Source organism: Vanessa atalanta, chromosome 27, assembly GCF_905147765.1.
Source record: "Vanessa atalanta chromosome 27, ilVanAtal1.2, whole genome shotgun sequence".
NCBI lineage: Eukaryota > Metazoa > Arthropoda > Insecta > Lepidoptera > Nymphalidae > Vanessa > Vanessa atalanta.
The window spans coordinates 805,315-823,170 of NC_061897.1; the positions used below are offsets into that span (position 1 = coordinate 805,315).

At 33.5% G+C, this 17,856-nt stretch overlaps 2 protein-coding genes across 2 annotated transcripts in view; both read right to left on the minus strand.

The window, feature by feature from the left end:
- Positions 1–5,270: 5,270 nt before the first annotated feature.
- Positions 5,271–17,856, minus strand: part of LOC125074116 — a 39,260-nt gene continuing 26,674 nt past the window's right edge. Inside the window, exons 6-17 of the mRNA XM_047685342.1 lie at positions 17,277–17,475; positions 16,046–16,460; positions 15,620–15,961; positions 15,206–15,343; positions 14,545–14,951; positions 13,975–14,080; positions 10,494–10,601; positions 8,521–8,643; positions 8,049–8,185; positions 7,405–7,488; positions 6,468–6,554; positions 5,271–5,285 (exon numbers count right to left, since the gene is read on the minus strand). Of these exons, the coding sequence (XP_047541298.1) occupies positions 5,271–5,285; positions 6,468–6,554; positions 7,405–7,488; positions 8,049–8,185; positions 8,521–8,643; positions 10,494–10,601; positions 13,975–14,080; positions 14,545–14,951; positions 15,206–15,343; positions 15,620–15,961; positions 16,046–16,460; positions 17,277–17,475 (2,161 nt within the window). The remainder of the gene's footprint in view (positions 5,286–6,467; positions 6,555–7,404; positions 7,489–8,048; positions 8,186–8,520; positions 8,644–10,493; positions 10,602–13,974; positions 14,081–14,544; positions 14,952–15,205; positions 15,344–15,619; positions 15,962–16,045; positions 16,461–17,276; positions 17,476–17,856) is intronic.
- Positions 11,321–12,839, minus strand: LOC125074168 (putative nuclease HARBI1). The gene is made up of 2 exons (XM_047685412.1): positions 12,452–12,839; positions 11,321–12,319 (listed from the first exon to the last, which is right to left on the minus strand). Exons 1-2 carry the CDS (start codon positions 12,667–12,669, stop codon positions 11,416–11,418), a joined length of 1,122 nt encoding a protein of 373 aa, XP_047541368.1. The 5' UTR covers positions 12,670–12,839; the 3' UTR covers positions 11,321–11,415.

Genomic DNA, 17,856 nt, shown 5'->3' on the forward strand with positions numbered 1-17,856 from the left:
ATACAGGATATTTGGGAGGTTCTTGTTTCATTTTCGTAGGATATCCATTACTGCGTTAGATTTAACTTAGAGCCTATTTAAAAGTGTAACACCTCACCTTATAGCCTCCACTAGAGTATCGGTCGCGACTCAAAATGCTGCTAGTATTCTTGCCATAATTCCACGTTGTTATGCTTTGTACAGTAACTATTATTAATTCTTATTTGTATATAGTTAAAGCCTAGTTAAATAAAGTATTCAAGTAAATGAATTCACAAGAGAATCAGCACTATTAATAAACATTATTTAATAAATATATTGATAACATTACAATAACAACATAGCATAATATAGCTCGTGAAACAAAAAGCATACAAGTGGGAGGGGAAGCCCTCGGTTTGTATAAGAAGCGTTGATTTCGTAGATTCACCCTTTTCTATACAGAAATTAGAATAAAACAAAAACAAATGCATTTTTTCAATTCTCGTGTTCACGAATCATGAACGTTCGGAAAGGGGTACGGTTTTGGGAACCCATGGGATTTCCATTGTATATCGATATAATGTACATAATAGAATTATCTAGAATATATGTATACTTATCGGTCTTTGAATAGGTGACACTTAGAAAAATTGTGGTGCTGATATCTATGGTGGGCGGTAGTCACTTTCCATCAAGTGAAACCCTCTAGTCCTCTTCCATGAACTCTAACTCAAATTTCTTAATTCAATATAGAAGCATTACACTTACTTATACAAATGAAACACTACCACCGGTTCGGAAAAGAAAACAACCTGACCTGAGAAGAACCGGCGAAAGAAACTCAGCAGGTCTTCTTGACAATTTTATTATTTACATATGAAAAGAAATAGCCAGGAGGCTATCGTTAGGTTCTCATAAGATATAATGTGATTCATTTATGTTTGTACGTGGGGTATTTTGGGTACCAACTACTGATAAATAATAATAAATATTGGACCACATCACATACATTACTCTGATCCCAATGTAAGTAGCTAAAGCACTTGTGTTATGGAAAATCAGACGTAACGACGGCACCACTAACAACCAGACCCAAGACAACATAGAGAACTAATGAACTTTTTCTACATCGACTCGGCCGGGAATGAAACCGGGACCTCGGAGTGGCGTACCCATGAAAGCCTGTGTACAAACTACTGGACCACGGAGGTTGTCAAATATTATTATATTATATGACTGATCAGATATTACATCGCCAAACAGCCATGGTTTGCATTGATGTGTTCTGGTTTGAAGGATGAGCGAGCTAGAAACTACAGACAAGGGATATGACATTTTAGTACCCAAATAGTGGCATTGTTGATGTGGGGAATGGTTTAATTTCTTACAGCGCCAATGTCTATGAACAATGGTGACTTAATCGATCCCCCTAGTGGTCCATTGGCCAGTCCACCAATGAAAATGTAAAATAAAAAATAAACATCCCGTAGCTCGGTTATTAAATATATTAAATTTCATCAAAATCGTTTCAGACAAGTGTAAATTAATTCAAACATTAATATCCCAAGTAAGACTTTACTTAACGAAAATATATAATATTAATATATCACAAATAACGCCTCCCCCGAGCTAGACTATAGTGATGTACATAAATGCATTATCGATACAACGCGTCGATAATTAGCGTTGTACATTATCGAAATTATGATGTCGAGACTGCACTTACCTGATACTATTAGGGTAGGGATGTGTTTTAATTTTATCGATATGAAAACTAATGACACAAAAACTATTGAAATATTTATTTCTTAAATGTAAAAGCGATGGTTTACACGTATAATGTAATTCGTACTACAGTTATTTAGGATTCAAGGGTCCAGTGGAATTCTCATTTGTCATCCCTTGTAGGTAAACTCAGCTCCTCAACACTCAACTATAATTTGGGTAATGTCAAGTTAAATCTTAAGGTAACGCTGCGGACATATAAACTATATGTATTCATAAAAAATGTGTGAGGGATATTATCAGACGTCCATGAGCGGTGGTAGTCGATTTCCATCAGGTGACTCTTGGTATTTTGCCACTTCTTTCATATAAAAAAAGATTCTTAGACGTCGGAAAATTAAATGTAATTTCATATCCTTAATGTGTCTAAGATTAATCATTTAATGAATATTTTAAATACGAAAGTTTGGATGGGTGTTTGTTAGTCAATGATGTCAGACGGCAGAACAGATCTGAATGAAATTTGGCACAGAGATAGATTATAGTCTGGAAAAATCTGCCTAACACCGCTAATCATACGTAGGCGACTAATAAACTAAAGTTAATAACAATTATAAAAAAAATTATAAAAGAAGTTTTATCACAATATTTTTTGGTATAAAATGTTGAAAAGGAAAATCTATCGATGAAAAAAATCACCTCAACCCCAACACTAGTTCCGAGCAATGCAATAATTTTCGTACAAAATACAGCACTTACCTCGATGGTTACTTTCGATACCGTGTCCTTTCCACTCGCGTGTATACAGCGGGCTCGAAAAGATTTGAGAGTATATTTTTTCATTTATTTTCAAAACGGTATATGTTTTAATTTTTTATAATTTGATATAAAGATTAAATGTTAAAAAATAAAGTATAAAATCAATTAAAATGTCATGTATACATTTTATTAGTAATACTAAAGATTATTTTACAATTAGTGAGCTTATGGTCAACCATGAAAATCATATCAATAGAACTTAGGGAATTAAACGATCGCCTCCTGATTATTATTATTTTTGATATTGACTATATGACATCACAGACTGACAATAAATAACTGAGTTTCTTTCGCCGGTTCTTCTCAGATATTATTTATTTATGGTCAGGGTAGTTTCTTTTCCGAACCGGTGGTAGTGTTTCATTTGACAATCAATAAGTAAGTGTAATGCTTCTATATTGAATAAAGGAATTTGATTTGATAGCTTAAATGAAATTTATCAAGAAATAGTATTTAGAGCAGCCTGTATATACGGTAATGAGTGAGCACGTACACAGGCGATGTATATTTAAATTTGATGCCAGTACACGGGCGCAAGAAAATGTACTATGTATACATAAAGTCGTCGTTTGTATGTTTGCACTTACCTTGAATTTATATCAATGCTGTGGTCCAAATTGTTGTCGTTTTTTTCTTCCCCTGGGAAACCAATGTCTAGGGTGACTCGGGAGAATTATCTATCACTGTGCAGTTTTATTGTAAACTAAGGCGGTTCTTTAAATGTTGTGTTAGAAAATTCAAGAAAACTTAAAAAAAAATAATTCAATTGTAAAATTTAAAACAGTCGTTAAGAAACGTGTTTTTGCTGACGGATATGACGAAACTAATGATCTTTTAGACGATTACAAACCTTGGGAATGAAATGATCGCTTTCATGCTAATTCCAATAAAAATTATCAAAAAAAAATGATTTTGTAATTTAGCATCATTCAATTTAAGATGAAAAAGAAATTCGCTGGAATTCTACCGACGGCTCGTCTTAGGCCAGGGCTAATTTTTTTTTGTGGTAGTGTTTGTTGTATGATTGAATTGTTAAATAATGCTGTCTTCTTCTCTCCAATATCAATCCCTTTATAACAGATAGAGACGTATTTAACTAAATATCCTAGGAATAAACTTTCTGTAGAGTCGTAATTATATGTATTTTTAAATGATGAAATACCTGTAGATATAACTTACTTGTTCACCAGACACGTTGTCTTGTCTTAGCTGTGAATATTTAATTCAAACTGGAATATATAACACAGCGAAACAGATCCTGAACCGAGACACGGGATTTCTTAAAGAATTTTAGGTAATGGTGGTCTGTTGAATACGAAAATAAGAATAATAATTAAATTGGCTCTACTTTTGAAATAAATGTAATCTATTTATTAATATTATTAAATCAAGGAATAATCAAAATCATAATTTACTTTAATCAAGTAGGCTTTTACAAGCACTTTTGAATCGTTATTTAACAAACTATATTAAGTGAAGCTACCATCGGTTCGAAATGCAGATTCTATCGAGAAGAACCGGCAAGGAACTCGAAAATAAAATTATTATATAGACAGTTGCTTCTCAATATATATTCTGTAATTTTATGTATTTTAGAAAATGTACTCATAGCATTGGTACAGGGAACAAAAACAAACCTGTTTCTCCTGTTTTTCAACTGCATAGAGTCCAGTAACTCTTTTGTGGGGCAATGTGTTTTACAACAGGATCCCAGAAAGCGTTCAAAATGCTGAAGTTTTCAAATTAAAAATAGAGGACATCTATGTGTCCTATTTTAAGGAATAGTTTGTTAGAAATACTTATTTATATAGTTACATTTATATTATAATTATATATTTAATAAACTCATATTTTGTTATTGTATCCGATTTCATAAAAGTGTAATCGATTTCAGAACGTTATTCGTTTGGCTTTAAAATATAATACAAGTTGTTTTCCCGCGCAAAAAGATTATTAAAAAATAAAAAGAGAGTCGCGCATGGAATGAGAATAGGATTTTTTTGTGAATTGGATATTTAACTTAAGGACTATAATATTTACATCTAAAAATACAGTCATGTTAGTTAAATACAATTATATATTATTGGCCTGCTATCCAATGAAATTGGAAAAGTGTTATCCTCGGAAAGCACGTTGCCTCCTCCTCCAACTAGCCTCCGTAGTTGGCGAAACCGTCTTGAGATTGGCCGCTGTTATGAAACCGCACAAGACGACATCATATAATTTTGTCAGAATTATAAATAATGTTTTACATCGAGTGTAACATTGATATTTACTCAATGAAAAATATTTCACAGAGAATAAATTTTCCCGCCATTACGAGTATCTGTCAATGCTGACGTTGACAGATTAAAAATATAATTATTAATATACAAATTGACAGATAATCGTTTGAAATATATAGATAATAATAATTCGTATTGTATTTAAAATTAAGCTTTAAAATCCAAAAGAGTTTTACAAATGGCTGATTGAATATAACCTACAAATCGAGTAAAAGTACCGCGTTAGTAATATGTAGGATTATTTATACATAGTGACGCACTACAAGAGAACTAAACAAACAAGCTAACTTTATTATCTTGGTGTACGTGATATACTTCACACTCAAACGTCATAATACTTGAGCGCGTGACACTTGTCAAACGTCATACTGCTTATTAGTATGCGTGTACTTAGTTCGCGTTGGCGCTGTGGTAGTCTATCTAGACATATATACAAGTAATAAACAGTCTTGACCTGTAGTCTAATGAATAAAGAAAAAATTAAAGACCGAACATCTGAAAATTTTGGGGGCGCTGGAGTTTTAAACCTTTTGTGGTTCTAAACAAAATCCCAAAAGTCCCCATTGATCCATGTGCCGCTAAAAAAGTAATTTAATCTAATAGATTCAACGTTTAATCGTGTAGAGGTAACAGATAGTTACTTCCGCGTTTTTTTTATGGCATAGGTTTGCGGACGAGCATATGAGCCACCTGATGGTTAGTGGTCACCACCGCCCATTGATAACGGCGCTGTAAGAAATATTAACCATTTCTTACATCACCTATGCGCCGCCAACCTTGGAAACTAAGATTTTATGTCCCTTGTGCCTATGATTACACTGACTCACTCACCCTTCTAACCGAAACACAACAATACAGAGTACTGTTATTTGGCGGTAGAATATCTAATGACTGGGTGTGACTATCCAGACGGGCTTGCACAAAGCCCTACCACCAAGAAAGAAAGTTTATAATATTAGTATACATATAGATATATAGTATGTTAAGTATCGTCGCAGTGAGGCCTTAATCTAGCTACGTCACTGATCTCAAATCTGAATTAAGCTAAGTATAAAGTAATAACAATTCGAGACACAACCTTATTAATAATACAGACTTCGCCTGCATTTTATCGCTCTCTGCAGACTGCGATATTTTCTTTTTAATACTAGCTTTTTATTGCCACGAAATGGAAGAGAAACGTTTTTACAATCAAGTTATTGGATTAATAGTTTTCATAAGGGAATGTTTCTAAGAAAATATTTAGTAAAAGTCTTCACACTGTTCCATTGCGAACGTAATATTGTTATTGATGTTTTAAATTTTAAATTTATAACCCAAGTGTTAATGAATACGACAATTTCAACAACAAACACTTTAATATATAATAAAGTAATTAAAAACAATTAATTCTAAACTTGAAACGTATGTAATTCAAAATTATCATTTATATCTATCACTAGTTTCATCTTTTACGTCAAATTGTTTATTAAATACTTCTTTATTATTATTTACCTTTATTTTATCTTTATTCTTTTCGTTATCTACAGCAGTATCTTTATTAATAACATCTTTATTTTTAAATGAATTAATTAAATTCTTCTTCACTTTTGTAGTTGTTACTCCGTCGTATATTTTCGTTGTCTTCGTCCGTTTTCTTTCAAATATTTTGACAAATCTATTAAGTTTTCTTTTTACCTTTTCTTTATTATTATCTTCCTTGTTTTTACTCAATAAATCTCTTCTGATACGCGAGACATATCTCTTATCATATAAACTGTATAACTGTAGAAAAAAAACGTCATTATTCAAAATAATAAATTCCAATTCGCTAAAAATCAAAAAATATTACATAGGCTTTTCTAGAACCGTTCATGATTCATCATTTTACAAATCGATCAAGTCAAAACGTGCAAGAAATTCGTCAGATTCTTTGTCATATTAATAATAGATACGCAAATTATTTTTTTACAATTAAATTCGGTCAATTTTACACGAAAATTAACGAATACTAATCCTTTAATCTGATCTAATTTAATCGTTGCTTGGAATTACATTCGCTGTGATTTATTGATAAAGTTTATCACAATTATCGTCATTGCTAGTTATCTAAAATGACTTTGCCTCTTTGTTCAGAATGTAGCTCATAAAGCAGTAGATCCTGAGGTTACAGATTGGGCTTAATTCTTGAGCCAGATGATGAAATATTAACCATTTCTTACATCGTCATCAACCTTGGGAACTAATATGTTATGTCTCTTGTGTTTGTTATTACACTTCCTTAATTGGTAAGGCAATTGGACCACAACAATACTCAGTGAATATTCTGGGTGTTACCTACCCAGACGGGTTTGCACAAAGCCCTTCCACCAAGTAAAATATCAATAATATGAGACATGGTTTATTAGTCACGCAATCTACAATAAAAACCTGTGATTCTATATCTATAAATGAAACGCAATCGAACTCGAATTACGATTTAGGGTAATCCCAGACCGCATATGTGTTTGCGCGCACTACAATATCTTCTGCGTAGTTGGTTTGTCACCATTTAAAATTGGCAAGGTGATCGAAATCAATTTGGAAGACATAACGCTTCTTATCAATACATTAAAATAATCATTTAAAAACTCACATTCGTCTCCGCGAAACCATTTAGTTTTCTGTTTAAAAACTTCAGCTGGTTCTCGAGATATTCCTTCACACCGGTCATTTTGCTCTGTAAGTTTTTTTAGTTACAAAATTAGGAAATTTAAATTACATTTTGGAATACCTAATTTAATTTGATTTCTTCTTTCTTTATTTTCAGAACAACAGTATTATCAGACCACGATTCATCTCATGTTAGATTGTAACACTTATTTCCTAATGATATGTTGATATTCTCATAACTATTCCCTTAATAGGAATTGTAAGCATACACAGTGACATTATTTGGGTTAATTTTTATAACGTATCTGGAGCACTGAACCTTCTTCTATCTAGATATTAAATAGCCTTTTTTGAAAAGGTAAAACGCTTATTTCAAAGCGTTGAATACACGTGTCTTAGAATTGCATCCGAAACCAAAATATTACGTTTGCTCACGATATTTTCCTGTCGTTAAAACTTGGTCATGTTTGACCAGGTATAAATCCATAATCAGTGGTTTTTTAGCTACTAGGTCATATCGGACATTCCCTTGATTATTAATTTAAGCCTAATTAGTTTAATTTATACTAATATTAATTTAAATTTCACACTTAATGTTTAATAATTTAGTGATATTAAATTCAGTACCTTATCCTCATCGCTCATCCCTTCGTATTGCTGTATCAGGTCCTGAACAGCACGGATTGTTCCCAAACATTCAGTTCGGTCTTCCTGGTGCGTGTCTTCCGTCAACGTAACATCGTAAGACGGATATGTGGATTTCTCTGTATAAAAATTGTGTAACCGGTTTCAAAAAGAGAATCCATTTGGTTGCATCATTTATTTTGTAGTCTCAATGGATTTGGATTTTATTTTTATTTGGAATAAGATTTGAAGTCAGTTTTTTTTTTGTTAATATTATAATTATAATTTTAATTAAGTGATATCGTGTAAATAATAATAAATATACTCAATAAATGCTTGTATTTTAACTGTTCTCTTAGCATATCGCCCAGTTTCAAATTTTTTGGTCAAATCTCTGTATAACCTCATAAATCACATTTCTTATTGACTGTATGTACTGTCTTAATTATTTACGTCATTCTGGAAACAACATTACCGTATCTATTCACACTGTCATCAATGGTGTAACTTTGTCCGGGAAAAACTTCATTGACGTCAACTTTAGTATCTTGTGGTATCGTCAGCCATTCCAGGAATTTGTAAAGATCAGACGGCAGTTCTGTATAAAAAAGTCAATTTAGATGATTAATTTAAATTTAAAGTTATCACCGGTTCTTAACGTAGACTCAGTAGTTACTATTTATTATTTTATTATTAGCAGCCTGTAAATTTTCCCACTGCTGGGCTAAAGGCCTTCTCTCCCTTTGAGGAGAAGGTTTGGAGCATATTCCACCACGCTGCTCCAATGCGGGTTGGCGGAATGCACATGCAGAATTTGAAAATTAGACATTTGACATGACGTTGAAATTAGACACATGCATGTTTCCTCACGATGTATTCCTTCACCGCCGAGCACGAGATGAATTATAAACACAAATTAAGCACATGAAAATTCAGTGGTGCCTGCCTGGGTTTGAACCCGAAATCATCAGTTAAGATGCACGCGTTCTAACCACTGAAATAACATAACTAAAATATATAGTTATGTTATTTTTTGTTTAAAATTGAATTACTTTACTTGGTGGTAGGGTTTCGTGCAAACCTGTTTCCTATATTTTACCGCCATACAGTAATACTCACTATTATTGCGTTCCAATTTTAAGGGTGAGTGAGCCAGTGTAACTACAGGCACAATGGACATAACATCTTAGCTCCCAAGGTTGATGCCGCATTGCCGATTTAAGGAATGGTTAATATTTCTTACGGTGCTAATGTCTATGGGCGCTTGTGACCACTTACTACCAGGTGGTCCATTTGCTCGTCCGGCCTATGTCTTTATGTACTTATCATGGCTGAAAATCAACGAATCCCATTTCGCTACTTTTTTATCATTTATATAATCTGTTATCACGCATTTCGCTTTGTTAACCAATGTTTCTCTAATATTTGACATTTTATTATAAACTCGAAAGAAAAAACTTTCTGGAAACAAAGAGGTGACATCTCTTTAGCATCAGAAACGTTAATCGTAAAAATATTACGTTCGTTAATATTACAAATATTTTTAATCGAATTGTAAGTATTTTAGACAAATTTTCAGCGATCGATCGAATCGAAGGGAAAAGGAAACCATCTGACGACATAATGGTACACAGTCGTAGGTAAGCTCAAAGCGTTCCATGTGATTTGTCGAGTAGAAATAGTTCTCTACGTTGTCTTGGGTCTGGGTGTTTGTGGTACCGTCGTTACTTCTGATTTTCTATAACACAAGTCCTTTAGCTAATTACATTGGGATCAGAGTAATGTATGTGATGTTGTCCAATATTTATTTAGAAAAAAAAAATCTTTATTCAAAATAGAAGCATTACAATTGCTCATTGATTTTCAAAATGCTACCACCTGTTCCTCAAGAACACCTCGAATTTAAGGAATTTAGGTATTCTTGTAGGAAATATGTGGATCGGAATATAAGAGTTATGGAAAAGAGAGTGCACCAGTCTTTGGACACTCACTCGTACACTGTAATACGTCCTGCGTAGTTGGCTGGTCTCCCTTGAGGGTGGCCACCGATTCGAAATCGGTCAGGGCCCCATCACATATATAATAACATACATATATAATTGTATTTAACAAACATGGCTGTATTTTTAGATGTTGAAAAGGATTAACTACTGAGTTTCTCGCCGGTTCCTCTCGGTAGAATCTACATTCCGAACCGGTGGTAGTTTAATTTAAATAGTTTGTTAAATGACGATACAAAAGTGCTTGTAAAAGCCTACTTGAATAATGTATATTTTGATTTTGATCATGTTTGTACGCACAGAAGCTACAATCATAAGGGGTCCAACTCAACTTTCATGATTTGACCTCAAGAAAAAAAAAACATTGCACACTATGATGAAAACTGAATCAACTAAACTAGACCTAAAAACAAACATTTGTTAAATTAAAGCTACTAAAAATACCTACTAGCACAATTCTTCTGCTGCACCTGGATGTCGACGAGGTCGGTCATGAGTCGTACAAGTTGTTGCATGAGGCTTGTAGCTGCACCGTCTTCTTTTTTCTCCTCTCGAACTGAACGAAATATATGATCTTACGTTAACTATGACACTAATATTAACGGTTTAGGTCTAATTTCACCAAACTATGTTTGTTAAATCTTAATCAGTAATTTACTAATGAGTTGTTAATAATTAACGGGCTGTTATATCATTAAATGTCCCAGGAACAAAATTTAACAAGCCGTTATTGAACAGAACATTTAACTGAATGGCTTGTAAGTTACTCACTCTTATTTTAAGCAACCAAATTGAAATGCTTATTTGTGACATGTCATTTAGACGAAGTTCGGTAATATTTTATCTAGTCGTATAATACGTCATTTGTTGTGCTGCGCGACCAATTTCAAAAATCGTTAGCTCCGAGTGATTTCAATGAAATGTTAACTACTTTTGATTTAAACCGATTGAAACGTCAAATAATTATAACATGGTAATATTTATTTTTGAGCTGAGGTTATGCAGCATTATTTTGTGCTCTTTGATTGTGTTTGTGGTGTGCTTCTTATTGAATATAAATAACTATGTCAAAGAAAACAAAAATTACAACTTGAAGTTGAAACATTAAGAAAAAACCTTAATTAGTAAAAAAAGTAAAGTTTTTTTTCATTGATACAACTTTGAGTTGTAATTTGCGATTTTTCAGTTTTAAACCTTGTTTTTTTTGTTTTTGAATGCATGTAAGTGAATCTTGCTGGATTAAGAGACAGCTTAGTTTTTCAAATTTTGTATTAAATTAAAGTATTTTAGCTGTACAAAGATTATAAGTAAATAAATAATAAATTCTGTATTTTGTAATTTTATTTATTGTTTTAGTACATAGTTAATAATCAATGTAAATTATGGGATATATGTAAACTCTTAAAATAATTATTTATCAGCATTCTTCGCTCAGGATTTATATCTCTGACCCCTTCAGTATTTCTTTGTTCCCTGATATGGCCTTGACGGAACATTTCTTCCCATGGTACAGTGAGCTCAAGTTCAGGATCATCTGGTGGTATATCTTCTTTTGCCTTTACTGCAATGTTGTGTAGAACTCCAGTGGCAACAATAACAGGGAGACATTTGTTTAAGTGAATCTGCATCCCCAGGGCAAGTACAGGGAATCTACGTTTCCACACCCCAAATAAATGTTCAATAGGATTCCTGCTTCTTATTTGCGCCTCATTGTAAAGAATCTCCTCTGGTGTTTGTGGATTATCCAGAGGCATCATGATATAAGACCGATTCATGTACCCACTATCTGCCAATAATATAGCATCCCCATACCTGCCTCTCTCAAACAAAGCATTTCTGTAGGAAGCGTTCCAAATAGTCTGGTCTTGACTGCTGCCAGGCCATCTTGCAACCAAATCTAGAATTTGTAGGTTTGCATCACAAATTGCTTGCACATTTATAGACATGTAGCCTTTTCGGTTTCTAAAATACTCTGCATTTTCTCCACCAGGGGAACGAATACGTATATGTGTGCAGTCTAGAGCTCCCACAGCCTTTGGAAACCTTGCTATATTATAAAAACTCAACTGAGTTTTTCTTATTTGTTCCTCAGTATTAGGGAATTTGATAAAGTTGCGGCTTAAGGAGGCTATTGCAGCAGTGACCCTGTGTATTATTCTATGAGATGACGACTTACTTATTCCACAATAATCTCCCACTGTTATTTGTTGAGAACCAGTTGCATAATATCTCAAGGTCAAAAGAATCTGATTAATGGGAGAAATTGATTCATTCCTGAAACAAAATTAGTTGGGTTAGGTTTGTTTTATACTGATGCGAGGTAATTGCTAATACAATTACTTACTGAAAATAATTTTAGGCACCTAAGTAAAATTAATAATAAATATAATAAATATATTAACTTACCGATCTGATGGATATTCCAATTTATCTTCAATCAACTGCAAAATATCTAGGGTTGTTTCTTTAGATAAACGGAATCTGGTACAGAAATCTAAATCGTCGTATTCCTCGAAATAAGAACGGCGTTCTTTAAAAATTCTTGGGCGTCGCACTATTGTGTCTAAGTAATCTAAATTTTCTAAAACATTATTTTCGAAAATAAAATTGTACGCAGCGTCCATCTTGAGTTTAATTGTCTGTTACGGTCTAACGGACGTCTACAGCGGTGATTAAATTTAACGGCTTGTTATAACAAATAAACACGCGTTAACTCGTGGTGGGACACTCGATAACTTTAACAGTCCGTTAACTGACTTAACAATACGTTAAATATTTAACAGGGTATGGTGAAACTGGACCTTAGTCTATTCCATGCAGTTGTTAGATTGATCGGTACGGTTGACAAAATAAAGTCAATTAAATTTTTAACACAAATATGGTAGTTGCAATTTCCTTGTTAATCCTTAAACTACACAAACATTAACTTTAGTTTATTTCAGTTACAAGAGGACAGAAGCCAAAAACATTTTACATTAAATTGACGTGATATAATTGGTAGCTTAAATTGAGTTAATAACTCTTTTGCGGAACAATGTGTACGCTTTTACAACAGGAATCCCGAACACGTTAAAAAATATTCAAGTGTAAAAATTTTCTAATGCATATTATAAAACTGATAATTTTTTAGACGATTTCACTCCTTGGGAATGAAACGATCGCTTCCAGGCTATAATAAATAATTAAAAAAAGATATTGTGATTAACAATTGTTAAATTTTGATATGGAAAATGAACCGTCTTAGTTTATTTCATCAGTTTCTCTCAGTTCCGAGGTGTTTATTTCCAACCCGGTAGTAGATTTTTAACAGTCAAAAATCAAGTTCAACGCTTCATTAACGGCCTGTAAATTTCCCACAGCTGGGCTAAGGCCTCCCTTACCCACCGCGATACTTCAATGCGGTTCGGTGGATACAGATGTGGCAGATTTTCGTTGAAATTAGACACATGCAGGTTTCCTCACGATGTTTTCCTTCACCGCCGAGCACGAGATGAATTATGAACACAAATTAAGCACATGAAAATTCAGTGGTGTTTGCCTGGGTTTCAACCCGTAATCATTGTTTAAGATGCACGTGTTTTGTAATAAACAATGGGCGATTTTGGCTCTATATTTAATAAATATTTTGACCTTGAATTCGACTTTGATTAAATTTCAAAAAGTGCAAGTAGGGTTACTTTCTTGTTTCGTATAGCATGTGAAGCTTTCGGTACGATGCTTGATACCCGATCATATTACATTTCCTTCTCATCAGACACACACACACACTTTATAATTATATCTTATGCGCAGTGCCATGAGGTTGGTCATGAAGGCCCAAGATTCGATCACGCTATTTTATCTACCCGTCATTGGCCTGTGATGCTCGTCATTGACAAGCGTCTGAACCAAGAATAACCATCAACCATAAATTGGGATATACTCTTTACCTTCAATATTCTTTGTATCCTGCACTGCCCTTACAGCTTCTTGGCACACCTTTTTCATATTCTCTGTTAAATCAGCGAAACTCTTTTTTATATCGGCGTCAGCATTCTGCAAGAAGTTCTTATACTTGAGATTAATTAATAAAATATATCCTACATGCTGGTACTCATTAACTATTCTACCGCCTAAAAGTCTTAGTATTCATCCGGTTTGAACGGTGAGTGAGCCAGTGTAACTACGGGCACAAGGGACATAACATCGTAGGTAATAAAGGTAGTGGTGCATTGGGGATTGTGAGTAATGGATAATGATTCTATCAGCGATATAATCTATATGGGCAGTGGTGACATCAGGTGACCTATTCGCTCGACCGCCTAAATAATCTATTATAAAATACCATATAGATAGAGAAATAATGGTTATAAACACGACATAACTAACACAGTTCCGTATTTATGTTAGATAGCAATAAAAACAATGCTCAATTGTTGTGACAGAGGTCAAGCTTAGCTGATCAACTAAAGTTAATCTATGAAACTAGACTATCGAAACTATATCTCTAATTTACTAACATTATTCGTTTGTCTGACTGGTCGTTTAGGAGCATTAACAGAAGTGCTCGGGCTAGCGGTTATATTCTTGGATAAAATTGGAGATTTATTTAAAAATTTGCCTTTAAATCTATTTGTAAAATTTTTAAATCTATTCTGAAACCAATCTCTTGATTGCTTAACGACGTTTTGTCCTTTTTTCGCTGAATGCTTGTCCCTGATATTTTCTGTATAGTCGATTTTAACTCCGTATTCATCATCGTATAGATCATTCCAGAATACTGACTGGCGATGGTTAGCGTTTCTCTTGACGATAGTTTTATTTTCTTTTTTAGGCTGTATATTGACATGTGTATCTTTATGTTTTGTAATGTTTTCTTTATCGTTTTTCACTAAAACAAGAGCTACAGGTATAATGCTGTCTGTTTCTGAAATAAGATGTCATACTCTTAGTAAAATTTTATGACTATTAATCTCAAATATAATAATTAAAATTGTTCATATTAAGATTGCTAGGAGTTCGTTTCTGTGTTAAGGATATTTACTATTGTGTATAAAATTTAGTATTTACTGTAATTTTTTCAGACGGTTCTCTATAAATGGGAAATTGTAGAATTTTTCACATGAACCAATTTAAACATGACACAACGTATATCACCAAATTTACTCAAATGCCTCTAACCTGTAGACGTATGAGCCAGATCACTCTTTACAGGCATTTGATTGACTTTTCTTTTATCTTCAATAGACATCAATACCCTTGACCTGTGTCCAATATTATCAACCATTTCAGAATCATAAGATGGATAATTTAAATCACCTTGTGTATCATTAACATTACGAATTATTTTACTTTCTTTTATTTTTGTCGCATTATATCTGTTACAAAATAAATGATTGCACTGATTACATTGAACTAATAATTATTTGAAATCCAATTATTGGGATTACGATAAATTCGCTATTTGACGAACGTACCTGGAATTTTGATTGCTATCAATAATGTTTTTTTTCGATTCCTCAATTTTATCGTTACTGGACAGATAAGGTAAATTTATTAACCAATCTGACAGCATTGATATCAAACTTAACATACCATCAGTCGAGAATGCAATCTTGTTATCATTAGAACCACTGTTATTACCATCAATCAGTGGATTAATTACTTCATCTGTTTCATTAACATTATCTGGAACCTCTATAGATTTTAGTGAGCGTGAACCTTTTTTCCAAGTGAAAATAACATTGTCTGTTTGTATTTCATTATCAGGGGTTACATAGTAATGTGTCTCCTTAGATATTTCGTTAAGTTTTTTACAATTATCGTTTTTACGAGGATTTTTAACAAATTTGATGTGTTTCGTGAGGGATTTCATGAATTCTTCTTTGTCGTTAGTTTCTCCTTGTTTACGTTGAAATGAAAATCCTTCATATGAACCTAAACATATAAACGGATTAGATACAATTTTATAATTAAGTAAAAATAAAATATAGATAATACATATAGAAATAATATTTAAACCTTTTTTCGATCTTCTGAAGAATCTATCCAATAAGGACTCTTTATTAATATACGGTTTAATTTTGTTATATTGATCATTCTCATCATTATCCTTCATAGTTTCAGATCTATCCTTCTTACCGTATAATACACCATAATCACTATACGCTTGAGCCATTTTAAGCATTTTATTGTATTTATTGTCTGCATAATTTTCTATATATTCTGTGTCGCTCACGTCTTTTCCAGCCCTTTCTTTTTCCGGCTTCACATCTTTGGCGTCTGATGGAAATTGATTCATATTTTGTAACGTCATTTGTTTTATTGCTGCGTTTATTTCATCGGGGTAAAGCGGCATCGGTCCTTTCCAGTTAATATTGTGGGTGTTTTGCGCTGAATATCTACTTGGATTCGTTAAAGGCTCCGGGTCATATTTCTGCAACGTGATAAGATTTTTTTGTGATTTTTTACTGTGAAATTATAAATTAATCGATGCGCAAAATAGTTTTAGAGATAATAATAACATTGTAATTATAGCTAACAATGCTTTATATATGCTAATAATATGAGCCGAGATGGCTCAGTGGTTAGAACACGTGCATCTTAACCGATGATTTCGGGTTCAAACCCAAGCAGGCACCACTGAAATTTCATGTGCTTAATTTATGTTTATAATTCATCTCGTGCTCGGCGGTGAAGGAAAACATCGTGAGAAAACCTGCATGTGTCTAATTTCAACGAAATTCAGCCACATGTGTATTCTGCCAACCCGCATTGGAGCAGCGTGGTGGAATATGCTCCAAACCTTCTCCTCAAAGGTAGAGGAGGCCTTTATCCCAGCAGTGGGAAAATTTACAGGCTGCTAATGAAAATAATGAATGCTTTAATAATATTATTTGTATACAACTAGCACGGTACGGTACGGTAATAGGTACGCGGATGGGAAAATTAGGCCATCTAACCTTATGTGGTCACCACAGTCAATACACATTGGCGCTGTGAGAAATATTAATAATTTCTTATACCGTGAATGCGCCACCAACTTAGGGTAAGATGTTCTGTCCCTTGTACCTATAGTTGCACTGGCTCACTCACTCTTCAAACTCGAATACACAATACCAAGTATTGCTGTTTGTCGGCAGAATACTTGATTTATGGGTACCAACCCAGACAAACTTGCACAGAGCCCTACCACCAACTGGTAGATATACTTAAGATTATTAAAAAAAAAAAATAAGTTTAAAACATTAACATCATCTCTTTTATTTCTCTCTACTTGTTTGTCTATGTCATCCTGGCTTTGACCTTCATCTTCGAGTACTTCTTTTAAATCTTCATAGACAAGATCTTCTTTATCTTCTTCGTCGTCTACTTGCATGAGCCTGCGATGTCCCGGACGTTCAGCCGGCGTATATTTTCGTTGAGGCATTTCCGTCACCGAAATTGGGCTCCTAAACAAAAATAAATAAGATATATTCCCTTAATCATTGACATTTGTAAACATAATATAGCATAGTACCTACGTAGCCTTTTGCATAGGGAGCGTAGCGTAGCGTTGTGGTCTACATAGAACGCTACGAATAAAGAATAACGTAAATACGTAGAGTAGATATAATTACGATGATGATGATAGTATACTCCTCACAAAATCTCAAGGGAGATTAATCAACTCACATGACATATTATAGTGCCTAAGTGTGTGTACAACCACAGGTTACACACGACACGACAGGAAATAGTTCAGAGGCTCAAGTGTATACACTCTAAGCCTCCAGATTCCGAGCAGTTACTGAGAAATTTAGTTTACTTTCCTAGAAATAGTAAACATCAAC